Source organism: Xenopus laevis, chromosome 6L (assembly GCF_017654675.1).
Source record: "Xenopus laevis strain J_2021 chromosome 6L, Xenopus_laevis_v10.1, whole genome shotgun sequence".
Lineage (NCBI taxonomy): Eukaryota > Metazoa > Chordata > Amphibia > Anura > Pipidae > Xenopus > Xenopus laevis.
In genome coordinates this window covers 62,416,043-62,443,583 of record NC_054381.1, presented here as the reverse complement: position 1 = coordinate 62,443,583, position 27,541 = coordinate 62,416,043, and the positions used below count along the sequence as shown (strand labels likewise).

Genomic DNA, 27,541 nt, shown 5'->3' with positions numbered 1-27,541 from the left:
GCTACAAACTTTCACTCTCTTAAATGATCTTGTTAAATAATTAACATCTTATAGGGTTAACATCATGCAATAATGTGTCGAGTATAAAAAATGAGGTAGGAAGGGTATTATTATCTAGAAAGTGATAAACTGTTTACAAAATATTTCTTAGTTTTGATTTTCGGTCACATTAGAGATTCATCATTTATATATTTTCTTCACTGCTTTGTCTGGTCTGCAGGTAAGGTTCCTTATCTCTATTATATTCATCTAAACCATGCCATAATCTGCCTACTATCTATCTATATTAGAAAAAGGATACAGATGCAAAATAATTCTATACTTTACTACTTGGCATAATGTAACTCCTATAATTACTACATCACACATTATTGTAATGAATTGGCAAGTGACCCTCATGTCTGGAGAATATAGGGGTAATTTTCAACCGCAGGGGGCCTAAGTGCAAGAGCACTAAGGGTTGTGAGAAATGGGCACAATGCCCCACACACTGGACAAGTGAACAAAAAAAAAAGGAGGGACATAATTTTAATGCTTAGGGCATTTTGAATCCCTTATATCTTTATTTCATATTTTTTAAAAATGCGACACTGCAAGAATACAGTACGTTCAGTACACCCATGCATTTTTATTTAGTTTTTTTTACTTGCCCCTGGTCATAATATAATCTTGAGAATTGTAGAAGCATGGTCAGATACAGGTATTTTATTATCTCTTACCCCAGTAATAATAATAATAAGCTAAGTACATTAATAATGGAGTGGTGAGTGGCTGGTTGAAACAAATATTATATATTTATTACATAAATATCACTGTAGTGTTCCACAGAAGTACAAACTTATAACAGATTGTTTGCTCGCAGCCATATTCTTATATATGCCTACAAATGGCTAAAGAATAAAATTTAAGCAGGTACAAAAATGCAAACTTACATGAGATACTGTGAAACCTCTTCAGTGCTGATGCTAGTGTTCACATGTCTTCTCAGGTAGGTATATATGCCAAGATGTTTGCAGCTAAAGACATGATTTGATGGAAATTAAAATTTCATAAAGAGATTTTATAGTTTAAGGTGTCTTATAACTTATTAAAATCACCCTCAGCATGAAGGCAATAATAAATGATATAGAGCAGATGTAGATTTTAGTTAAATGTAACAACTTCACCTTTATTGGTGTGGCCCATAGATTTGTTTATCTGTTTTACAAATTAGTAGTGGGTTCCAACGGTCTTTCCCCTGAAACACAGCAGGATATGGGTAGCTTTGTCTTCACACATTGAAAGATAAACTTTAGTTTACTGCTAGGTCGGTTAAGCTGCTAATAGAACATCCATTAGAAAAGATTGATTGGCGATCTTGAGTGCCACTGCCATTCGGCAATTCCTTGGCAAGACAGTCAACAAGAACTGGTGACACCAAACTTGCTGAGGAGTGCAAGGTTTTAGGGAAATTTTTCATTAAATTACTACAAGAGGTATTGAAAGTTTTAGAAATGTATAATGCAATTGTAAAACCCGGATCTTGATACTAGAAGTCTCATTAACAAATGCAGCGTACGGAGAAGTAAAATTTTGCAATCGCCATTTTTTAAACGCATAATGTGGCTTTTTTCACAGAATTCTGGCATAACAGCTACTGCACTTTAACTCTTTCCCTGCAAGCCGTTTGGTCCTAGATGCGAACATCTACTGCCAAGCAGTTTTTAGTCATTTTGTACTCTTTCACTTTAAGGGCCTTTAAGGGCCTTTCCTGGGTCGGTCTTTTATTTTACCCAGTAAAACAATATATTGTTTTTTTCAGGACAACCTGAACTTTCAAAATATGCAAGAATTTTGGTGTAATTCTACTTCTGTAAAAAAAATATAGGCATCTAAGTGTCTAATAAAATGAAAAAAATCATGTTTCACAAAGAACATATATCAGAAAAATCATTTATTTTATGTACGAGAACACAACCGATTTGGAAAATTCTATGTCTCCTGAATGCGGCAATACCAAATATATATAGTTTTATGGAGATTTCTCACTTGTATAGATCAAAATCTCTAAGCAGTACACTACCAAATTTCCAAAAGCACCGCTCCCCAAACGGCATACTTCTGATTTCAAGGCCAAACATTCCAATAACAATAGGTTTACCCTAGAAAACTACCCATTATAAGAAAGAACAGATTCTGGTGAATCAAAAATGGGTAAATATATCTATGTACTCCAAACTACCAAGTTGCAATTGTTTCCTAAAGTTATAATGTTTTATAGCTTCCACTCTACAGCATCATATCTCCCACAGGTATCAATGTAAAACACCCCAAATATGAAAGCCTGGGGTCCATAGAACAGTTTGCCCACTATGCATAGGTTTACCTAAACATGTGGTATATAGGGGCCCTAAAATCTAGACACCCCATTTGAGCTATCAGTTCTGTAATTCCAGATACTGCAAAATCAACACATTTACATAGATTAGGGGGGGGGGGGGGCAAAGTTAAAAAAGTACGTTCATCCCAGAAAACCATATATTTTCGGAAAGTACAAATTACCCCGAATCCAAATTGGGTATGCATGTCTTTGTACTCCAAAGTACCAAGCCACAAACCATTCCTAAATTTGGTGATTTTGGTGACATTTCCAAAAATCACCTCAAATCTTCCACCCTGCAGCATCGTATTTCCCACATACTTTTAGGTATCAAGAGGAATCACCCCAAATATGAAAGCCTAGGGTCCTCTGAACAGTTTGATGTCTAATATGTATAGGTGTACCCAAGCACGTGGCATATAGGGGCCCCAAAAGGAAGACCCCCATATGCTCCGGCATTTCAGGTACTGCAAAATCAACACATTTACATTGGGTTTTTTTTGGGGGGGGGGGGGAAGGGTAGAAAAAAGTACATTCACCCCAGAAAACTATATATTTTCGGAAAGTACACATTCCCCCGAATCCAAATTGGGTATACATGTCTTTCTACTCCAAAGCACCAAGCTGCAAAACTTTAAATTTGGCAATTTTAGGGACATTTCCAAAAATCACCTCAAAACTTCTACCCTGCCTCACCGTACATCCCACATACTATTGAGTATCAAGATAATTCACCCCAAATGTGAAAGCATGAACCATAGGGTCTTCTGAACAGTTTGATGCCCAATATGTATAGGTGTACCTAAGCACGTGGCATATAGGGGCCCCAAAATGAAGACCCCCATATGGTCTGTCATTTAAGGTGCTGCAAAATCAACACATGTACATCGTTTTGGGGGGCGGCAAAGGTAGAAAAAAAAAGTAGTTCATCCCAGAAAACCATGTATTTATTTTCGGAAAGTATACTTTTCCACAAATCCAAATTGGGTATGCATGTCTTTTTACTCCAAAACACCAAGCTGCAAACCTTTCCTCAATTTGGCAATTTTAGGGACATTTTCATAAATCACCACAAAACATCCACCCTGCAGCATCGTATGTCCCACATACTATAGTATCAATATAAATCACCCCAAATATGAAAGCCTGGGGTCCTCGGAACAGTTTGATGCCAAATATGTATAGGTTTGCCTAAGCACGTGGCATATAGGGGCCCCAAAATGAAGACCCCCCCCCATATGGTCTGTCATTTCAGGTACTGCAAAATCAACACATTTAAATAGTTTTTTTGGGGGGGGCAAAGGTAGAAAAAAGTTCACCCCATAATACCATATATTTTCGGAAAGTACACAGTCCTGCGAATCCAAATTGTGTATGCATGTCTTTGTACTCCAAAGTACCAAGTCGCAAGACTTTCTTAAATTTGGCGATAAAAGCAATGGCTGTTACATTTCTGAAAATCGCCTAAAAATATTGCAATTGGCCACATTTATCTCACCCAATTTCTTATATACAATTGTAAAACACCATAAATATTGATGCCAAGGGTCTACTGAACAGTTTGATGCCCAATATGCATAGATATACCAAGGCAGCTGGCATGTGCAGACCCCAAATGAAAATAGTGCATATGGGTTTTCTCCGCTGGCGATTCGCCTTCTGTGAACATAGACCCTTGACTTCATATTATGTGCCTCAAGACCCTCCTAACAGCAAAGACCCCCCAAAACCATATATTTCTGTAAAGTACACATTCTGACGATTCCAACAAAGATAGACATCTTTCTACACCAAACTACAAAGCTTTTCTAAATGTAGTTTTTTTACAACATTTCTGAAAATCGCCTAAAAATATTGCAGTTTGCCGCATTTATCGCACACAATGTTTTACGTACAAAGAAAAATCACTAAATATGGACGTCAGAGGTCTAATGAATAGTTTGATGCCCAATATGCATAGATTTACCAAAGTATGTGGTGTGTACGGACTCCAAATGAAAAACGTATATATGAATTTTTACGCTAGCCAACTAAGCTGTAGAAAAGAGAGCCTCCGTTATGTGCTGTAAGAAAGCACATATTCTGGCGGATCAAACTAAGTAAAATATATCTTTCTATACCAAAGCAACAAACGGCAAAACTATACTAAAGATACATAAGGAACAATAATGCAGGGATAAAATTGCAATAAAACCACAAAAATAGCGTAAATCAATGCAAAATAATTGTTCCGACAGTGTAATTAGTGGCCAAAATCGATTAGCCAATAGTCACGCTGCCAAAATAACAAATTTTTAGGCAAAAAAAAACAAAAGATAACAGTATAATGAATATGTAAAAAAAAAAAACAACCTGTTTGGGAGTTTTTGTGTATAAATGTTTGTGTACTAATAAAAGTTGTCTGAGTGTGCAAATACATGTAAATAAGTGTAAATAAGTGTACAAAAGGGACCAAGTGTGCTAAAATTAAAAATAAGAAATACCAATCTTTACTAAAGTGTGTGTAAGTGTATAAATGTACTGTAAGTATGTGTAAGTGCGGGTAAGTGTGTAAAAAAGTGCACTTTTTTTGGAGCAGGAGGATTGCGGTCATCGCTGGAGGAGTCCTGGCAGCATATCTGCAGAGTTGTTGGGCAGCAGGAAGTGCCCCCCAGCCTCGTTGCCTAGGGGTCTGTCTTCTCTCCCAACTCTCTGCGGAGACGGCAAAAGCCGCCAAAGCAGAGAGAAAGCTCAGCTGCTAAAGAACGTAGCATGTACTCCATACGTGCTTGGCAGGCAAAGAGTTAAATCATGTACACAACATTAATAATGGCATTTGCGTGCAATACCTGTAGTTACTACCACCTATTGAGGAAACCCCTAGTGGAATCCTGGAACTTTCACTTCCAGGCTGCCAATAATCCTAGAGTTCCCTTGATTAAATTGAAATGTACACTTTTCATAAAAGCAGGCTGGACAACCGCATAAGAAGTAGAATGTACCTTTTTTGAATGGTGTCATTGCATGGTTACATGCTTAATTTTGCATCCATTTTAACACTTGCATCTGTAAACAAGGCATTAAGTCTTCTTCAACAGAACACTTAACAATACAGGTGCTTAATGTAAAGAATGGGCAGAAAGCTTTTAAGGTTTTTTTTTTAAACATTGACAGTTTAGAGATCTGGGATATGGAGATTAAGCCTGTGGAGCCCAAACAATGAATGGGGGTTTTCTGGTAAGTGGCGGGTGGTAGACATAAAAGTATCACTTTTCTGTAAGGCAAGTAATTAAAGGGGTTGTTCACCTTTGTAACAAATTGACAAATCTAACAATTCACATGAATAGAACAAACTTTTCCATAGAAATAGTTAACAGAAAAAGTACAGTTCAAGAGATATTCACCCCAGAAGTGTCCCTGTACTAATCCTTCAGTTACACACAGACCCTGTGCTGGGAGGGGGTCACTAACCCCCAAAAACACTACAGTGTTCACTTCCTCTTCCTTATATGACATCACACATTGTACTGGCAGCTAACTTAACTCCTATTGGCTATGTCTGCTGTCAATCTGCCACTGCTTCCTGTGCTGGGGAATTTAAGCAGCATTCAGGTACTGAAGAGAAACTGTTACAAGTTTGTGAGAGGGAGGGGGAGTGTGGGCTGTGTGCAGCAGAGACTTCAACTGTGCAGATGGGGGGGATCAAGGTGCTTGGGACCTGGAGTTTTCTGGATAATGGATCTTTCCATACTTTGGATCTTCATACCTTAAGTCTACTAGAAAATCATGTAAACATTAAATAAACCCAATAGGCTGGTTTTGCTTCCAATAAGGATTAATTATATCTTAGTTGGGATCAAGCACAAGGTACAGGTATGGCATCTGTTATACAGAATGCTTGCGACCTGGGGTCTTCCGGATAGCAGATCTTTCTGTAATTTGGATCTTAGTACTAGAAAATGGTGTAAACACTAAATAAAGCTAATAGGCTGTTTTTGCTTCCAATAAGGATTAATTATATCTTAGTTGGGATCAAGTACAAGCTACTGTTTTATTATTACACAGGAAAAAGAAATTTTTAAAAATTTTAATTATTGGATTATAATGGCTACTATGGGAGATGACACTTGTACTTTCCAGAAATATATTATTTTTTTTTTTGGGGGGGGGGGGGTCCATGTATTATTTACCTCATAAAAAAGGTAAAATATTTTTCTGGTATAGATCTCTATATCATGAAAAATATAACTTTTTCATTTTTTGGTATTTAGAGCTCTAAATCTTGTTCCAGAAGTGGAACACTTAAAAAAGGTATCATTTTCCTAGGCAAATTACCGCCCCCCCCCCAAAAAAATTTCATATGTGTTTGGTTTTAAAAGGGTGAGGTGGCAGCCCTACTGTCCCTGCTAGATGTGTAAGTTGCATACGTTTCTAAGCAAGTCAGTGCTGGTTTTGTTGCAATTTTGTAAATAACTGACATTATGCTTAATGCAAAGGTTGCCAAACAATGTTGCTCCTTCCTTTTCTGCAGTATTTGTCTGCATGGCTGTGTGATTGTTTGTTGCAAGGCAGGTTTGTTTATATGCTGCATCTGTTAACCTCTGCCATTACAATTGAGTAATCAACCAATGACCATTCAAATTATGTGACTGGTTACAGTTCACAAGCACCCAATAAATTACTAGGAGGAGGGCAGTATCAACATCCAATAGGAAACAAGTAAGGGCAAAGCCTGGGCATGATGATGTCATCATATAGGAAGTTCTTGGTGTGTCAGGTTCAAAATAGGCCACTCCCATCACTTCAGAAAACTGGTCAGAGAGACAGGAGAAGGGCTGAGTTAATATGTATAAAAATTAGCTTTTACAATGGCATTTTTACTTTTTGTTATGGAAAATGGGTTTTCTAACACATTGAGAGCATTGTTAGTGGTTTCATAAGATTTGTACATTGAAGGTGAACAACCCCTTTAAGAGTTCCTATACATCCATGAGAAGTTGTGAGCACGTTTAACAACAACCACCTGTGGCCTTGTGCATTTATATAGCTTACAGAACCAACTGGTGAATAGGGGATAATGTTGTCCCTATCTAGTTTCAGAATATTCTTTTTGGTACTGGGGACTTTACTTGTTTTAACATCACTTTGTGAAGAGGCAAAATCATGCTTTCTTCCAATAAGGCCATTAATAACAGCTTTCAAAACTTCTAATTCTATTGCCTTAAAAACTCTTAAATCTTATATCAGATTGATATATCAAAATTTTATCAGCAAAAGGAGAGATATTCTCAACTGCAGTACAATAAGTCAGAACCTTTGGATGGGTGAGAGGGAATAGCCCTGCCTTGTACAAGTTATAATGTTATCTTTTACATTAAAGTAAAAAATACTAGCACTTAAAAAGCTCACTCACAAGGGCAGTGTCGGACTGGGATACCAGGGGCCCACCAGAAAATCTTAGGCTGAGGGCCCACTTTCCAAACTATCCTTTCCTCACTCAACCTCTTTATTCTCCTAGTCTCTTTTCTCTACATACTATACTCTATTCTTCCATTATTAAGCCTCTGTGTTCCCAAAAAGAAAGAGAGAATGACCATGAAATAGGCCAAATGGTTAGAAGCAAGAGGTCCACTGAAACCTGGGCCCACCGGGAGTTTTCCTGGTATCCCGGTGGGCCAGTCCGAAACTGCACAAGGGACTAAATTAATCAGTTTTAATGTTTATTCATTTAAAAAGATAAGGGCTATTGTATACAGCTGCACAAGCTAACAATACAGATGACATGATTACCTGCATATGATTTTTGTAGACAGTGTTCCCTTCTGAGGAAAACAACTTTCTGAATTCCACTGTTTGTAGATATCCCAGTACAAACACTTTGTCCATTGGGTATCAATAGTATAATTGATCACCTTTGAAAGATACTTATTTCGTGGCTGTCTATTATAGTCTGCATCCATTATTGTCAAATAGGAGTTATCACCATCTGTTAAGTAATTTAAAAGTTAAGACTGAAAAATTTTCCATCAAGGACAAACCTTTTAAAATGCTTCACATATAAATGTAGAGAAATCCTTCTTTAGCTGTCCATCCACAATTTAAGCCTCCTGGGTTATGGGGGGCCCTGGCGGCACAGTGTTTTTTTTAAGGGGGCCCTCACCATCAGTGGGTTTTAATAACATGTGTGGGGGGATATTACAGTTTTAAGCGCGGATGTCTATGTGGTCTTTTAACTGTGGTGTGGTGTGGGTGGGGCTCAGAAAATGTTGTTGTACGAGGCCCGGTTATTTCTAATGGCAGTCCTGCTGACCACCATTGTGTCTTCCTGCCTCTTCTGATGAACTGTGCAAAAGTGTACCTATTAACATTGAGGGGCCCTGGAGCGACCACCACCCCGTACATAACAGTAATCTCAGGGTTCCCACAGCGCGTTGCATCAATAGGCACTACAGACTTATGCCATAAGTGATGCTATACTTACTCTGAAGATGAGAGTGGGGGGGGTTGAAGAAAAGAGACAGAAGTAGTGTTTAGGTAAAACATTCAGATGACAGATCAGAGTATTTAATAGAAAAACAATATATCCCTTTGGTGCCAAACTTCTATGTCAAACATACCTTTAATGGATTGAGCAGGAATAAATATTTGAATAGAATTTTCCTCCCAAGTATAAATTTCTTTTATGTTAAAATGAGAAGTGGTGGGCTTATCAGAGTACCTGTTAATAAAAAGGATAAGAAAATATAAATTGTTCTCATTGCTTGTGTGTGTGTATATATATATATATATATATATATATATATATATATATATATATATATATATATATATATATATATATATATATAATTTTAATTCAAAAATACACTCTCAGCTTTGATTTTGAAGCTTCAGTCACTGGTGAACCCTGATTTCTGGTATCATACCAGTGCTTTTCCACACAGACCAAAAATCAGTTTAAATAGGGCTACAAATCTGGCATATGTTGATACTGTTTATTATAATATTCTATGCTAAAAATTATACCAACTGAATTAGTTGTCACCAAGGGAAAAAGTACATAACATTTGCCAACTAAACTATAATATCACTTCAGTTGTCCCAGGGCCATTTAAATAATTAAGCATTTTCCCAGGAGAACAAGAAGCTATTAGATTAGATCTTTCATTTGCTATGACCTTTGACTAAAATATGCAACACAGGACATTATTACACTTCATATATTAGCATTTACCCCCTAAAAGAGTAATGTATGGGTGGTCACAATAAATTTGATAATTTATCCAATTATATTGTGTGTGTCCAGCTCCTTTAATATTTTCGATTACAGCATATGAAGCCCTCAGTTTATGACGCCCAGCCTTTGCGGTCATATTGCAGATATGTGTAAATTACATTACATTTAAGAACATACGAATTTAGCGGTGCACCTCACCTTACTAGTAGCAACACGGGAAATGCTCTAGATTTCGGTCGGGAAAAAGTAACTGTTATCAGCAATGCCTCATCTCTGTTCTTTGAAACAGTATTAAATTTGTGAAAGTTGACTTTGTCCCAATACAGTGAAATTGTGTTTTTGTTGAACTCTGAATCCTGCAATAAATAAAAATTGCTTATTATAAAGCAACAAAGGTCAGTGGGTAACTACAAACATTACAAGGGACAAGGGAAACTGAGGTAAATAATATCTGTCATAATGTGACTATGAACTAAATGTTCTGAAAGGGTTGAACTATGTACCAGGAGAGGCAGTTTTGAAGCAGACAGCCCTAAGAAGACATGGCTGTCCAGTGCAAAACCAGACAAGTGGCGACCCTACACCTACTGCTTCATTATAACCTTCGTCCCAAAAACGTACATTAGAGACAAATGGAAAAAAACATGGGAGGATACAGCAACTGCTCCAGGATAAAATTCAGCTGAACATCCTAAACTATAAACCCTCCTCAATGCCACTTTAATACAAAGTAAAAGTAACAGTTCATTCTGCACTCCAAAATGTCAAAAAAAGAGAGACTTTATTATAACATAATTTAAAATATACAAACCCCAAAGTGTGTGGCCTTATGTGTTTCGTGCCTAGCTAGCACTTAAGTGCCTCCAGTCACAAGTACCTTACTGCCTATGATGCATTTCATGTGCCAGGAAACACAAAGCCATAGACTGTGGGGTTTGCATATTTTAAATTATTTCACTTTTTGGACAGTAGCATGAACTGTTATTTTTTGTTCTACTTGTACTAAAGTGCTAATTTACTAGAGCACATAATATCCATCATAAGTTTTTTGGAATAAATGTAAGGTTTCTGTACACCTTAATACAAACGCCAATAAAGTATGCATTTGTCTACACAAACTTCTGATATTTAGTAAGTAATTTGTGCTTGCTTATCCAGACATAATCGAATTCAAGCTTCCTTCCTTTCTCTCATGAAACAGCTGTTCTATCAAGTTTGAAATCCTAGCCCCAGTTCTCGCATAAAATAGGCCTAAAAAGTTTGCCTGGGTGCAGAAACCTATTACACAGGAGTGCCCATACTTTACTAATGTGGGGTCTACTTTTTGTGATGTCCCACTATGATCTACATTCATCAAAGCATTGTTAGCATTCTGTTCTATTGAAAATATTACTTAAATATATTGATTAATGAGCAAATGTACATTGCTATATTTAACAAAACTATTTATTATGTTATCTTAATAAATAAACTGTAATAAATATAATTAAACAGGAGGGTAATTTAGTAGAGCTGTTGAAAGTGTCTTGAGATCTACTGATCACCAGCTAAAGGTCTATTGGTAGATCCCAATCTACCTTTTGGGCACCCCTGCTATAACAAGTTTGCTTATAAACAGGTGACCAGTAAATTCTACCTGCTGGTTGGTTGCTATAGTTGACTAGATATGTAGCAAACTTTGCACCTTTTCTTACATAACATCAGTTAGAATTTAATATTTCTTAAAGTCTTTGTTCTATAAGGAAATATCAATAAACAGAAGCTTTATGGGTCACTTACATGGTTTCTTTTCATGTCAAACTCCATCATTACTGATGTTGCAACATCTCTTGCATTTATCTTCTTTTTGTTAGTGCAGTTAAAAAGACTAACACCAGCAAACTCCCCATGAAGCTTAAAAAAAAAAAACCAAATGATAATACAGATTAATTCATTTACTGTTGACAGCTTTTCCTAAAATATTTCTACAAAACACTAAGCTATTTTTCATAATTTTTCGAGGGAATCAGAATCATGGGACTCAGGCAAAAGAGTTAAAATGTAAAGAAGAAAATCAGCTAAAAAGACAAAAAAAAGATAGACAATTTTCTAGTAGTTATTATAGGAACATTATATAAAATTTCAATAACTACTTGATATATAAATATATACAAAACGCCCATTTATCTATCTAGGCTCTAAAAATGACACCATGGGGTGTGAATGAAAAATATTCATTCACACCCCATGGGGCTACTCTATCCAAAAACCTAATCCAATAAATTTCTCTTTGCATAATAAATCGATCCCAATCCCCTCCTCTCCTATTCCCATGAATTTGAAGGTGGGTAACCTATGTCCCATTGTTAAAAAATGTTTCGCCAATGGTATATCCGATTTACCCAATTCAAATGCTTTCTTAATTGAAGGCCTCGGATTCCCATGATGCTTTGTGAAAAAAATAGGGGCAGACACTGAGCGTGGTTTTCTAGGGAGTGAGTGTTTAAATGTTTGTTGATTTACACTGTGTTGTATCTTGATAAAGATCTCAGAGCTAGTACACAAAAAATAGATATTTTCTAATCTATATATAAGCAATATAAAAATATATATTTTTCCCATGATAATGAAAACAGGCTGATATATATCCCTTTGAGTGCAGTACATTGTACAATCTATGGAACAAACACTGAAGTACCTAAATTAAACACACGCTCCTGATTTATACAGGTTTGGTTCTAATTCCTGCAAACTATCGCCATATGGGAGGCAAACCTGCACATCTGATGATATTAGCAAGAAATGCTGTCTGATTGGTACAGTACACTTTCTATCCCCCCAACTTCAGTGGGATAAAATTCAGTATTGGTTTCACATTAACCCTCCAATTTGCATGTATAATACATTTATACTCAAATTAGAAACATGCACAGAACCTCAAATCAAACATTTATTTGTGCAAATTCACCGAAATACAAATGCATAATCAATACAAGTGTTCATGCATAACATACCACATGTCAGTGTCTCCCTCCCTGTCTGCATACCTCGTGTCAGCCACTCCCTCCTGACGCATTTTGCGCCATTGGGCGCTTCATCAGTTACACTTTTAAATTATTCAAAAATATTGAACTATATTTTTTATTTGTTGTTGTTCCCCTGGTCCAGTTTGAAATGTTTGTAAACGTGTTGAATGGGTTCTTAAAATTGTAATGAACAATCATCCCTTAAAATTGAATTATGTTGGATCATGTAACAACTGGCATTTTCTTTTCCACTTAAAATTTGGATTCTTGTAAAAAGCCCCCACATTTTCTATTGTTTTATTTACATCTGACATGTCATATTAATTAATTGTAGATGTTTTGCACTGTGCTATAAAAACCCAGCTGATGGCCAAATCATTGTTAGGCTTAGTTAGCAGCTAATAAAATAAAAGGTTACTCAAATGAAAGCTAGACCTCATACCTGAGATGAAATTTGTGCCCAAAGGTATGGATTCTTTTTGAAATAAACCAGCTGACTAATGTAACATCTGTTACTTAGTAGTTTTGTTTCCAAGTAACTGCTCTGCAGCTGTGGTAGATAGACTTTTGTTGAACCAATTGTCTGAATGCTGTTTTGAAACATCATATGGCTATTGGTCTGGAAATCAATCAGATTTGTGCTTAGGCTAAGATGTTGTTTCTTATTAAAAATAATGTGTTCCTGGTAAAAAAAAAAAAAAAAAAGAGAAAATTAAATCAAATTAAAAAAAAGTGAAAAAGTCAATAAACAGCTTTTCTTTGGTAATCTGTACAAACTACTAACTGCATGTTGTAACTTTTTGGCATGCCATAGTTTGTTATGATGTCTAAATTAATTGTATTAAAAATGATGTGTAAGCCATATGTTGGTACATATAATGGACCACAAACTGCTTTTATTGCAGCACTGGCTTTAGCAAATGTGACACAAGGGAAGATTTGTCGCCCTCGTATTTTAGGTTAAAGGGTTACTAATAGCAGCCAGACATCCACCCACTATAGTTTATGAGGGACCAAAACCTCCGTTGTTTTCAAGGTTGAACTATTTATCTGTTGGCACTTTTGTTGCTGAAGAGGGTTGCCAGTAGCCAGAGAATTGATGGAGCTACTTGGGAATTTGGGAAGGTTTAGAGCAGTTCAGTGGTGACAGAAGCAAACAAGATTAAGAGCTGAAGAAAGAAGAACCCAAACAGTTTTGTACTAAGAACGTTTGCTAGCGGACTGGTCAGAACACAAGGCCAATATGAAATTGACCTAAACATTATCTGAACCTAGAATTGTTCTCCTTTAATTTTGCATCCCCTGCCTACTGCATCATTCTAGTATGTAACATGGCACATGCTCTACAAATAATAAACATCAACTTTTAATTTAAAGCTATTCTACCCTTCATGCCCTCCTTTTAAGTCTAAATATCTTTTGTTTTTATTTTTCAAGTCACACAAGTCAGGCCTATCACATTTAGGCCAATGACATCTGATATATAACTGCTTCTCTCCGCCTGTGTTACAGTGGTGTGAAAAACTATTTGCCCCCTTCCTGATTTCTTATTCTTTTGCATGTTTGTCACACTTAAATGTTTCTGCTCATCAAAAACCGTTAACTATTAGTCAAAGATAACATAATTGAACACAAAATGCAGTTTTTAAATGAAGGTTTACGTTATTAAGGGAGAAAAAAAACTCCAAATCTACATGGGCCTGTGTGAAAAAGTGATTGCCCCCCTTGTTAAAAAATAACTTAACTGTGGTTTATCACACCTGAGTTCAATTTCAAAGGTTATAAAGCCATTTCTATAGCTTTGGGACTCCAGCGAACCACAGTGAGAGCCATTATCCACAAATGGCAAAAACATGGAACAGTGGTGAACCTTCCCAGGAGTGGCCGGCCGACCAAAATGACCCCAAGAGCGCAGAGACAACTCATCCGAGAGGCCACAAAAGACCCCAGGACAACATCTAAAGAACTGCAGGCCTCACTTGCCTCAATTAAGGTCAGTGTTCACGACTCCACCATAAGAAAGAGACTGGCCTGCATGGCACATTTCCAAGGCGCAAACCACTTTTAAGCAAAAAGAACATTAAGGCTCGTCTCAATTTTGCTAAAAAACATCTCAATGATTGCCAAGACTTTTGGGAAAATACCTTGTGGACCAACGAGACAAAAGTTGAACTTTTTGGAAGGCGCGCGTCCCGTTACATCTGGCGTAAAAGTAACACAGCATTTCATAAAAAGAACATCATACCAACAGTAAAATATGGTGGTGGTAGTGTGATAGTCTGGGGTTGTTTTGCTGCTTCAGGACCTGGAAGACTTGCTGTGATAGATGGAACCATGAATTCTACTGTCTACCAAAAAATCCTGAAGGAGAATGTCCGGCCATCTGTTCGTCAACTCAAGCTGAAGCGATCTTGGGTGCTGCAGCAGGACAATGACCCAAAACACACCAGCAAATCCACCTCTGAATGGCTGAAGAAAAACAAAATGAAGACTTTGGAGTGGCCTAGTCAAAGTCCTGACCTGAATCCTATTGAGATGTTGTGGCATGACCTTAAAAAGGCGGTTCATGCTAGAAAACCCTCAAATAAAGCTGAATTACAACAATTCTGCAAAGATGAGTGGGCCAAAATTCCTCCAGAGCGCTGTAAAAGACTCGTTGCAAGTTATCGCAAACGCTTGATTGCAGTTATTGCTGCTAAGGGTGGCCCAACCAGTTATTAGGTTCAGGGGGCAATTACTTTTTCACACAGGTTTGGATTTCTTTTCTCCCTAAATAATAAAAACCCTCATTTAAAAACTGCATTTTGTGTTTACTTGTGTTATCTTTGACTAATAGTTAAATGTGTTTGATGATCAGAAACATTTTGTGTGACAAACATGCAAAAGAATAAGAAATCAGGAAGGGGGCAAATAGTTTTCACACCACTGTATGTAGGCAAGTGGACAGAAGCAGATCCGCAGCTCCATGTACAGTAGCTGAACTGACAGGCAGTGGAAGCTGTGCATCAGTTAAGAGGAGTTGCAATGAATCAGTTTGTAGGAAAGAGTTATGTCTTTAGCAAGGAGCACCAGCGGGACACAGTCCCTTAAAAATAATCCTTTATTGATTTCATTAAAAGCAAGGAGACTTCAGGAACATATCAAAGACCACATGCTTGACGCGTTTCGTAGCTATACAGCTTTTGAGAAAGTCGCTGGTAGCTACAAAATGCATCAAGCGTGTGGTCTCTGATATGTTCCTGAAGTCTCCTTGATTTTAATGAAACCGACAAAGGATTATTTTTAAGAGACAGTGTCCGCTGGTGCTCAGTGCTAAAGACGTTTCTTCGAGTATATCTACCTTCCTGGGGCTGGTATGTACGTGTACGGTAAGATTAACAAAACAGTGCACAATTAGAAATTGGAAAAGAAAAAAGTCAAAATACAGGTAAGGGTTCCACTGGGTGGGATAACATATGGAACCAGAACTTATCCACTTCACACGTCCATACCATACTAACAAACTACAAATAGGAATTGTGACCTGTAAAGATAAGACAATATTTCAGCCCATCATGTTGATAAGGGTGAGCGCTTTAGTCAAGGAAGCAAACACTAGTACAGTCAGCACCTTGTTGTGAGGTGAAGTCAAAGACAACAAGACCCCTGGACTATTTACAACCCACCCTAATTATCGGTAACTTTCTAATTTATTTCCCATAAACCCTTTTTCAGTGATCTAACAGTATATATAATGTTCCTTTTCATCTTTCATTTGTATTTTGCCTGACAAAGGGGCCTGTGTGCTCCGAAAGCTTCCATTTGTTACTTATTCAGTTAGCCAATGAAAGGTATAACCAAACTCTACATTTTCTGCATTACCCAATCAGCAATTCAACACCAATATACATCAAAGGGACCATTTTGGATGTACAGATCAGTACAGATCACAGGGTTGCTGTACCTCTGCCCTGGTTTTGAAACGCTGTGATTTATATGTATATTGTAAATATAATCTCACCAGCATCAGATCACTTATGATTGTCATGCCATCAAGCACAATAAAGTTCCTTTCAAAATAATCTATATATATTTCCATGGAGTATGAGATCAATGAGACAATTTTCTCAACCAAGTTTCTTTGCAGATATATTCTGCTAGGGTCTTCAGAATTAATGGACCTTTTAAGAATTGTTTTTGTATTATTTACAATGAGCATTGCACTCTTGGCTGTTACCTAGTATTAAAGAAAAAAAAACATAAGCATTAATATTATTATTATTAACAACATGTATTTTTAAAGCACCAACATATTGCACATCACTGTATTTAATACTTTAAGGCATACAGTAGAGATCTTGCATATATGAATTCACATTCCCAATGCAGAAATTCTGTAGTTGACTGTTTCTCCAGACCTGTGCTTACTGACAGCTGATTGCCATTGTAGGCCAAACTTGGTGGAATAGTGGTGTAAAAGCCATCAACTCACTGAGGCCAATTTAAAAACATACATTTTATATCTAATAACATATTGAATTTCAGCAGAGCAATAACGGTATAATCACAGAAGGGTGCCAATTTTTTCAGGCATCATCCTGGTTAAATAATATGGACTTACAGAGGGCACTTACAGTATATAGAAGGCCGCAATCAGTGAGGCAGAAAGGATCCCTTTCAGGGTTCCGTTAAAAAAAAGGGGGTTACATATAGAGCTAGCAACCCAGATTTAACATCCTATTTTCAGTACAGTTGAATTGGATTATGAAGACAAATCTTTGCTTAAAATTGTTTTGCTACTCCTTTGTGGTCAGACTATGTATCCTAGCAGTAATTCCCCTGGTCCAGAAAATCACCTTACATTGTACTGCATAATGTTCTGACGTGAGCATAAATCAGTGTGTCACTGTGTGTAAAGCTCTGCCACTATTAGTGACACCACAATTTGTCCAGTTGAACGTAAATTTTATTAACAAAAATACTTTTAAAAACCGTTTGTTACCTGCTTTGTATAATTTAAAAGGTCTAGTAACATTGACACTATCTCATGAAATTCATCCTGCAAGACAAAAATGCAGAATAAAATGCAATTTTTACATTACACAAAAGTCCAGTAAAATAAACAATTTAAAACAAATGTCTGAATGGCGTCATAGCTAATATGCCTTGCAGAGAATAAAATAAGTCAATTTACAGATAAACTTCTGGAAACTCTAAAATCCAAAATTCAGAAATGTCCAAATAGTAGTTCTGATGTCAAATAGTATTCAAAGTTTACAAAACTAAAGATACACAATTTAAATACTCAAAACTCAACCCCTTCCTCAGGCCCACAGTCCTTTAAAGGACAAGGAAAACCACTACGGGGTGCTAAAATGTTTGGCACTTCCCCACTGAATTAAATTACTTTTTCCTGAGCTACAACTTCTCTTGAATGCACTGATTTGTCTAACCATTAATGGGACTAGTACATAACAGGCCCTGGTGTAAGTTTTACTCAGTTCTTATATTTATTCAATACCCTTCAAAATGTCTTATGTCCACTTTACCTGTAGACTCAAAATTCCTGGACCTCTTCATATACTATAACCTTTAATTTGTACTCAGTATCTGCACTTGTACTCAGTATCTGCATAATTTCTACATACATTCTAAAATTTAAGGGTATGCTCTGACGTACACCTACCTTCTTTTACTTTGAAAATTATTTTTGCAATTGCAATTTCTCCATTAGGTTGCCAAATCCCCCCTTGTGTTAGAGTGCTCTAAGGCTCGGTTCTTGACTCCCTTTGGGTCTTCTAGTTTGCATGTTCTAAAAAATATTAAACTACCCTCTACTTGGTGCAGTTGTCTGGTATCACCAGAGCACTTTTCTTAGTATGTAGTATCTTAGACCATCCTATTCCACTTTTGTTTACTTTATACTGTATGTGATCCTTCAGGTACCTCTGAAATACAGTATTCTTGGACAGTCAGGAAGCACTTTTGTGGCTAAGCATGCTGGATTTTAAATATCTGATATTGTTTCACTTTAAGCTAATGCAGAATTGTCAAATAAAACATGTTTTACCTCATCCTGAAAGGACATACTACATAGAGTTGAAATCATTGCATTTCTTATTTTTGATTGCAGTTCAAATGGAGTCTTACTTTCTTCAGTATATAATTTATTGAGTACAATTGTTAATAAAGTAACATAGTTCCTTATCTCTATGTGATTTCCCATAAGTAAAAGTACAGAAAGGTTTTTCAAGCCGTGATGATACCTAGAAAGAAAAATAAAAGATCAGATTATGTCATAAGAAGCAAAAAACACACAATTCAATAAATGTATCACTTACAATTCTTCTACAATGAAGTCTGTAGATGTATTCTTCCCAAAGACAGGCCATACAGTAACATTTACGGGACATGGCTTTGTTTGTGATCCATACATGTTTGTTATTTGTGTGAACAGAGTAACTGAAATAAAGAAAAAATATACAAAAAATTGCTGCATTTTGTATTTCTATATCTATTGTATTCACTTTAGAAATTCCTGATTCTATTGTATTTACTTGAGAAATTTATAGTATCAAGTATTTCTATGGCCGGTTAAGATACCTTGCTCTCTCAGATTTAATTTTCTTTTGATTATCAATGGCACCCAATTTAGTGGGTAGATTCTGGTTTGTTTGCCTTAATTGCACTAAATATTAGTTCAAACATGTTAAAACTGTTCTACAGTTTTGCCTCCCACAGGACAAACCACAAGCGTATTAGGTAAAACACAAGACAAACATTTATATTTTCTACTCTGAGATGACTGCTGAGCAGTACGGCAAATAAAGGACAGGAATATGCCTTCTTTGTACTTTGCCAGGATGAGCTGACACGTGTCTTACATATGATAACACAAGGATAACTTTTTGCAGGAGACTGCACTAGAGAAAACTGGAGGCAACTGGCTTATTACATTATTAGGTTGAGAAAGCAACAATAACAGGTCTACAGATATAATTAATTTTTGTATATTATGAACAGCACCTTGATATCCATCTGCTTGATCACCTGCAGGCAAATTAAAATAATACTGGATGTCTCTTCCTTCATACATTTTCTTCCTAGCTGATCTCCCCCCAGCTTGGTAACTAAATTCATAATAAAGATCCTGGCCAATACATAATAAAAGTAAGAAATGTAAGACAAAAACCAGCAAGCAGATTATGCACTACATTATTTACAAGATTGAACAAAAATAAGCTGATATTTCTTTATAGATATGGGGGCACACGTGACTACAGACTTCAAGCAATCTGGTCCCTAATAATTTCCATTCTATGATGTGGATAAATAATCATAATTTACCTCTTTTCCTGATGTACAGAATATGCTGAAAACAGTGTATAATTCTGTTCCTTCATTCGGCTGCACTTGGCAGGTCATTCTTGGTGCCATTTCATTAACTGTAAAGTAGAGCTGTGATTTGCCAACTTCATTTCCCCCAGAGGCTAAGCCAAAAAAAAAATTAATCAAGTTTATTTACTGAGCAAGTGGGTTTATTGGTCTTCCTTTTAATTAAAATGAAATAATCTTCAAAAACCAACTTTGTGCTTATTTAATATAGTGCTTTGTAACATGTAGCATCTCATTTGCAAGCGAAAAAATATTGCATGTTTCATAGTTTGTGCAAGTGTGCATTGTATGTAATAAAACTTATTAAATGTCACTGGAAAATTGTTTCCCAGACTCCAGCTGCAGACAGACAAAAAATATGCATGGGGTAGCCCTGCTGGGACACAGGTGGACATTGAACAAGTATGCTCAATATGCCCATGCAGGTGTTGTAGAATACAAAATGACACACACACAAATACTGAAGGTCACCGACATTCTAAGTAATGTGAATACTGAGCAAGAGTCCTGTGATCTTGGACACTAATACAAAGTTCACACACGTGGCTCAGCATGGCAATGACCACTGGGAGCAGGAACCAGTGTGGATCCCCACAGATCTTGGTAGTGGATACATTTTTCAATTTGTACTGTTGTTGCCTCCCATTCCAAGCTCTTTTTGCTTGCAACTGCAGTGGTGGAAACTATTTTTCAGAAACAGGTGCCTTTAATGTAAAAGTTGTCAAATAAATACACAACACTCTAAACATTATTTATTCTTCGGTGCCTTGGCAGAATCAAGAAGCTTTTTATTTCAGTAAGTAAATGAGAGACGTTTCATTTTCAATGAAACTGCAAAGATATTTCTCAAATTAAAACAAAAGGCAAAACGTATGCTTAGCACAAGCCAAGGTATCTTCATCATCATTTATTTATACAGCGCAGACAAGTTACGCAGTGCTTTATCTTGCCTTTTTACTTCTACAATACCACTCTTGAATTCAGAAATGATTGCGCAATTCTGATCCAGTGTTTTCTTCTCACATTTACTCAGCCTACAAATTCCTGTGTTGTATATAGGGTTAAGTACCGTGCAAAATATAAATTTAACATGCAGCCACTAGATCTTTGTTGTGAGCATATTTAATGAACTAAACCCCCATTAATCAAAAATCCACTTCCATCCATTGGCTCCCTGCTTTCTCCCTCCATAGTACCTGGAATTAACCTTGGCATATTTATGCAGAGTATCTGAATCTTCAGGTTTCTCGTGGTAGTGATCTCCGACACTGTGCAATTTTTAGAGCTTTACGGTGCACAAAAAGCTGAGGGAAAAGAAGAGGATCCAAAGATACAGAAGATGGCGCGAAAGAACTCTGCCGTGCCAGAGTTGAAAAACATTGCTCAGGTGGCAGTGCCAAACAAGTTACCAGGCGTGGCAAAAAGTCCCCCTTGTAACTTTAAGAGCAGAATTTTTGTTTTTTAAACAAGAAATTCATCTCTTTTAGTGCACTAGCGATGCACACCCATGGGTGGATAGACCGCCACTTCCAGAATTCTTACCATTGATTATACATTAAAGAATGCTGGAATTTGAAGTTCAACAACATCTGGGGACCCAATATGTTAAGTTAAGAAACATGGCCTTAGACTCAAATAAATGCTTTACCATTTTTTTTTTTTTTTTTAAATATAGCAGATTAAAAGGAAATAATACATTTGATCCTAACTAAGCTGCATGACTCCTCATAAGTGGCAAAACAATCCTTTTGGGGTTATTTAAATGTTTAAATTTTTTTAAACTTTATTTTTCATTACAGCGGTGCAACAATATGCCTATATCTAATGTTTCAACTTTTTAGCAGATTTAAGGTATGGAGATCAAAATTATGGAAAGAATTCTTATCCAGAAAACCTCAGATGCCAAGCATTCTGTATAACAGATCCTATAACCTTATTTAATTTCCTCTTCAAGGTCTTCTTTCAGCAGTGCAGCAGGCTTAGTACAGAAATCTCTGGAAAAATTCTGTAATACGCATGTACCCATTTGAACTGAAGGGGATACCCAGAGGAGAAGAAGATTTCTGCTTGAGAAGTATCACCCTGGGCTGGTGCTTTTTTGAAGCGTACCACCACGCCAAGAAACAGGCCAGCGACTTGAATCAATGGAAGAGGCTAAAAACTTGGCATCCCCCTTTCATTTTACCTTTACTCATCATAAGAGTAGAGAAGCTGAAACATGGAGCTTGTTTTAGACATATATGATAAAATATACATAGAATAACTGGCCATACCAACGGAGACATCAAGCATGTACATTTTGCCAGGTTTCAGAAAATAAGGCTTGAATGTAAGGACCTGGGATGAAAGATCTATAAAAAAAATACAAATAAAAACAGTTTATGACAAATATGTGGTAGTACAATAATACTACAATAATGATCCAATCCACTGTCTTCCATCCCTTTTATGTGTGTGCACAGACAGGAACAGGATCAGTCTGAGCCAATTATTGAGTAAAAATGCATGCTTTAACTTGTGCACTGTGGGTATGTTTTGGCAGGCTTATCCTGTGCCTACAGTTGCACATGCACACACAGGGCTGAAGGCAGCAGATTAAAGGTGGCCATACATGGAGAGATCCGCTCGTTTGGCGATGTCGCCAAACGAGCGGATCTCCCTCCGATATGCCCACCTTGAGGTGGGCAATATCGGGCTGATCCGATCGTGGGCCCTAGGGCCCAACGATCGGATCCTAACGATGCCCAAACGGGCGGTCGGATCGCGGGACCGCATCAACGAATAGACGCGGCCGCGATCCGACGGGATTTTCTGGACTTTCGGCCAGATCTCGATCGGTGAAGCCCGTCGCGGGGCCCCATACACGGGCCAATAAGCTGCCGACACGGTCTGTCGGCAGCTTTTATCGGCCCGTGTATGGCCACCTTAAGTCTTTTCTGCTGGCGTATTTACGCTACTGGAAAAAGGACCCATGTAATAAAAAGTTTTAAAGGAGGACTAAACCCTCCTCTTATCTGTGACAGAATTATGCTACTTAAAGGGATCCTGTCATCGGAAAACATGTTTTTTTCAAAACACATCAGTTAATAGTGCTACTCCAGCAAAATTCTGCACTGAAATCCATTTCTCAAAAGAGCAAACAGATTTTTTTATATTCAATTTTGAAATCTGACATGGGGCTAGACATTTTGTCAATTTCCTAGCTGCCCCTGGTCATGTGACTTGTGCCTGCACTTTAGGAGAGAAATGCTTTCTGGCAGGCTGCTGTTTTTCCTTCTCAATGTAACAATGTGTCTCAGTGAGACATGGGTTTTTACTATTGAGTGTTGTTCTTAGATCTACCATGCAGCTGTTATCTTGTGTTAGAGAGCTGCTATCTGGTTACCTTCCCATTGTTCTTTTGTTTGGCTGCTGGGGGGGGGTGATATCACTCAAACTTGCAGTACAGCAGTAAAGAGTGATTGAAGTTTATCAGAGCACAAGTCACATGACTTGGGGCAGCTGGGAAATTGACAATATGTCTAGCCCCATGTCAGATTTCAAAATTGAATAATAAAAAATCTGTTTGCTCTTTTGAGAAATGGATTTCAGTGCAGAATTCTGCTGGAGCAACACTATTAACGGATTGATGTTGAAAAAAATGTTTTTCCCATGACAGTATCCCTTTAAAGAACTTAACCCCCCTCCCTTTAGGCAAAAGTCCCCACTGGCCCTCCTCCCTGCCTCCCCCTGCACAGTGCTACAGCAGATTATGTGTCCCCTCTAGGAATACCGAGCCGCACCTGAACAAGAACGCAGCGGAGCTCACGGGTGCCACCTTCATCGCTTTGGTATTCTTCGTGAAGTGAGCGGCGTAATGGCACATTTGGAGCAATCTTCCTGTTTGTTACAACTGTGCATGCCCCGAAAGAGATGGTGAATGGCGAGGGTAAAGAAGAAGACCCAATGGTTACTGAAGTGCCGGAAGATGGCGCCCGTGATGTAGCACTGTGCAGGGGGGAGGCAGGGAGGGGGGGCCAGTGGGGACTTTTGCCTAAAAGGGGGTTTATTTCTCTTTTAAAGGAATAAATACTTAACCCACATATAGCCCTTTTAAATCTTTTACCTTGAACCATTATTTTATGATAACCTTTGTGCTCCCTCAGAGATAAATACGCTCTTAACTTTAACAGTGTGAGAGAGAAAGACAGAACTTTGTCCATTAATTGGCTCACATGACCTAACATATATGTGTGCCCTTGGTGTGTTTGTGTGCACTGTGATTCATATGGTTCAAGGGGCAGATTTATGAAGGGTTCAAAAACACCAACCAAATGAAAATGGTTTTAATTTTTGGGCGAAAATGACAGTTTTCGATCAAATAGGTCAGTTTTCAATCTAATTCGAATTGTACGAATTGAAGTAATAGCGCATTTGAAACGTACGATTCAAAGTTTTTCCCAAAGAAAACCAATTGACTCCAAATAGGTTCTAGGAGGTCCCCCATAAGCTAAAACAGCAATTCAGCAGGCTTTAGGTGGCAAATGGTCTAGGTCAAATTTTTAAAGAGACCGTACAAATTTTTCTTAAATTCTACTCGAATTTGGACTGTTCCCTAGTCAAAGTACACAAAAATTAGTTTGAAATTTGAATTTTTTTCAATTAGAATTTTTACTGACTTACCAATACAAATAAATGGGTGCAAGAAGGAAGCAGTATACCTTGCATATGCACTTCCATAGATATCCCATTTTAATTTGAAAGTCTGGGCATATACAATGACCTTGTCAAAATAAGCATATCTATTTCCAATTTGGCCACCTACATGCTTGATTATACAGTATATATTGGATTATACAACATGCCTACATAGGCCAGTTGGGCAAGGACTCCATCAACATGCCAATGCAGTCTTCACCTGATTTTCAAACCTGTCTAATGGATATCTGGCCAAATATCAGTTTAACAGGCCCTTCTAAAACCTCTATACACAGCCAATAATCTATTGTCTCAGTCTAGAGGAAATGACTCTGCAGCTTTTATCAACCTTTGTATAGCCATCTTTATTTTAAGAGATTTTCTGTGAGAATATTATGGAGAATTTATCCTTTAATCATACTGCTCAGAGTCTGAAATAGCTACTGTGAGCGAGGCAGGCTAGTCATAATCCCAACACATTGCCTGATGAGAAGGAAACCTTGGGCATTAAAATATTTCTGATGTGAAGAATCCAACAGAGAGGGGGCTGTGGGATGGAGAATACCTACTAATGTATAGTCTAACAGGAGCAGTTTTATATTAACCCTCCTCAACAAAGTATGTGGGGGCAAATTAGGTATTTGGTAGTATAATCCTGCTGTAGTATTATAGGTGCTTGATAAAGGAAGTAGTATATGTTGCCCAATAGAGTAACAATCTGAGTGGAACATTCATATATTATTCAGGGGACATGGTGTCCCATTACTCCAACTGATTTTCTTCAGGTTGTCCTGGTTAGTCAGATGCTGCTTGTGCCCATCAGTTTTAAAATAGTATCACAGATTCCAACTGTTTTGAGATTGGGTTTTGACTCAGTCACTAACATTCAAATTTTTTCCTCAAACCACTTAAAGTGGACCTGTCTGTATAATTACAGTCCTTTTCAAATTAAACATGAAATCTAAATTCGTTTTATTAAAGCATTTATAGCTGTAAACATTAAAAAATCTCAACTGTCAATCAAATATTGCCTGCCTATGCCTTAGGCATAGAGGTGGGGCAGGCAATTACTTCCAATTTCCATTCACCACTTACTAGATGTCACTGCACTCCCCACATTATTTACCAGGCTTGTTTTAATAACAGTGTCCACAAAATGGCTCCTGTCTGCTCTCTATAATTATGAATTCCCAGAACATAAACCAGATTCAAATAATTTATATAGTTTAAGTTTATTTTGCTTGACTAACATGATAATATAGGATTTGGAATAATTTATAGGTTGACCGTTCCCCTTTAAAAATTATTTGGCGTTTTCAATTGGTCTGTAATAGACATATAGTTAAAAAATATCTGGTTTGGGGGAAGTTAATTCTGCTGCACAATATCGCACATGTAAATAATTTGAGGCTGAAAGTTAGAACCAAGTAGGCTGGAAGACCATGCTGCATGGAGATTAACAATGGCAGTTATGTTGCTCCAATTACTCACCACATTGTGCTTCTGTAACATGGTTATTTATTGGGACTCTGGTGAATGGTTGAAGTTGTTGGCTACAGTCCTTTGGTAAGCACTGGACATATACAAAGGAGTGTGTCAACACAAATTAATCAACATTTAAACTTTAAAAATTCTACATCGGGTGGTTGCTTTTCTAGAAAGATTCATTTTGAACTAATATATCCTCAGTTAAATCTTTAGTTTTTTTCAGTTGGAAAATAAACTTGAAACGGAGCAGGGGATTCTGGGAGCTATAGTTTTGGAACACCTGGACCACCAAAGGATGCCTACCCCTGTTGTGGTTGCATACCTGTAGTTACGAAACTTCTAAATGTGCTTTTGCTAACTTGCTGTGTTTTCCAGTCTAACATGGATGTGACAGGAGACTTAGCAGCTGCTTTAGAAGGATTCAAAATATCATCTCCTAATTGATCTTCATTTTCAGGTATTCTTGTATTGCCATATCTTTCACCTTAAAAGTTAAATAATCAGATATTAGATCTACTTATTATTTAATGGTTTAACTACATATACATATTGTTCAAAGAGCCTACCTTCTGGATCTTCAGGTCTGCCACCTGAACCTTTTTTACCTTCCTGGATTCCAATACAGTGCACCTCAAGATCTGCCAGAATGTGCAAAATAAATTATCAATCTTTAATTTTCATTTTAGATGTGCTCAAAGAAGAGGCAGATGTGTAAAACTGTTAATTCTTAGCTGGTGCACCCCAAGATATTTTCCATATTGGGAAAATATGTTGAGGAAGATCTCATTAACTGCAAGTGAATTCTTTCTAGTAGGGAAGGGAGAGAAGAACATTGTCACAAAGAGGAAAATAACAACCAGAGTAGATGTATTCTGCCCCAACACACCTATACTATCTGAAAACAACATGTATGTATTATACTGTTTAATGCATGCATAATCCATTATAAAAACAAACTATTTATTGGTAATCCTGAGAATTTACATCATCACATTTTCAGCTTTTAGATTTCTTTCCTGGTATTAAAGTGTTACATCAACAGAATGGAAGTATGGAAATACTTGCCTGAATGTGTTGGAATTTCTGTTAGGTTGTATAAATCAGACCCTCCCTCGCCTCCATCAAACAAAAAACCACTATATGTTCCGTTAAAGTTTATTTGTTCTCCTGTATTTCAAAATACACAATTATTTGTTTTTAAAAAAGGCAAACATTTTCCATATAAAAAGTATATGTTCACACAAAACTGCTGTTGGTTAAAATGATATTCCATTTCAGAAACTCTTTTGTGCACTTCATAAAGTTCAGTCATTAAGTGGATTATTCTAAAGCTATATTGACATATTAGGGTCTATGTTTTCCCAACACTCACTTGTGTATATGAAAACTATTGTTGTCCTCCTTAACTAAGAGCAAACACAT

At 37.1% G+C, this 27,541-nt stretch overlaps 1 protein-coding gene across 6 annotated transcripts in view; it reads right to left on the bottom strand.

Moving 5' to 3' along the window:
- pkd1l1.L (polycystin 1 like 1, transient receptor potential channel interacting L homeolog) overlaps positions 1-27,541 on the bottom strand; it is an 89,704-nt gene that overhangs the window by 42,881 nt on the left and 19,282 nt on the right. For 5 of the 6 annotated variants that reach the window (XM_041566102.1, XM_041566106.1, XM_041566104.1 and 2 more), the window contains exons 11-26: positions 27,185-27,286; positions 26,686-26,757; positions 26,442-26,603; positions 22,228-22,305; positions 19,907-20,049; positions 19,586-19,709; positions 18,901-19,021; positions 18,630-18,825; positions 17,562-17,618; positions 16,581-16,796; positions 13,023-13,262; positions 11,355-11,468; positions 9,774-9,931; positions 8,956-9,056; positions 8,129-8,324; positions 933-1,016 (exon numbers count right to left, since the gene is read on the bottom strand). In XM_041566102.1, coding sequence (XP_041422036.1) covers positions 933-1,016; positions 8,129-8,324; positions 8,956-9,056; positions 9,774-9,931; positions 11,355-11,468; positions 13,023-13,262; positions 16,581-16,796; positions 17,562-17,618; positions 18,630-18,825; positions 18,901-19,021; positions 19,586-19,709; positions 19,907-20,049; positions 22,228-22,305; positions 26,442-26,603; positions 26,686-26,757; positions 27,185-27,286 — 2,164 coding nt within the window. The remainder of the gene's footprint in view (positions 1-932; positions 1,017-8,128; positions 8,325-8,955; positions 9,057-9,773; positions 9,932-11,354; positions 11,469-13,022; positions 13,263-16,580; positions 16,797-17,561; positions 17,619-18,629; positions 18,826-18,900; positions 19,022-19,585; positions 19,710-19,906; positions 20,050-22,227; positions 22,306-26,441; positions 26,604-26,685; positions 26,758-27,184; positions 27,287-27,541) is intronic. The other variant, XM_041566107.1, reaches the window with a different exon arrangement.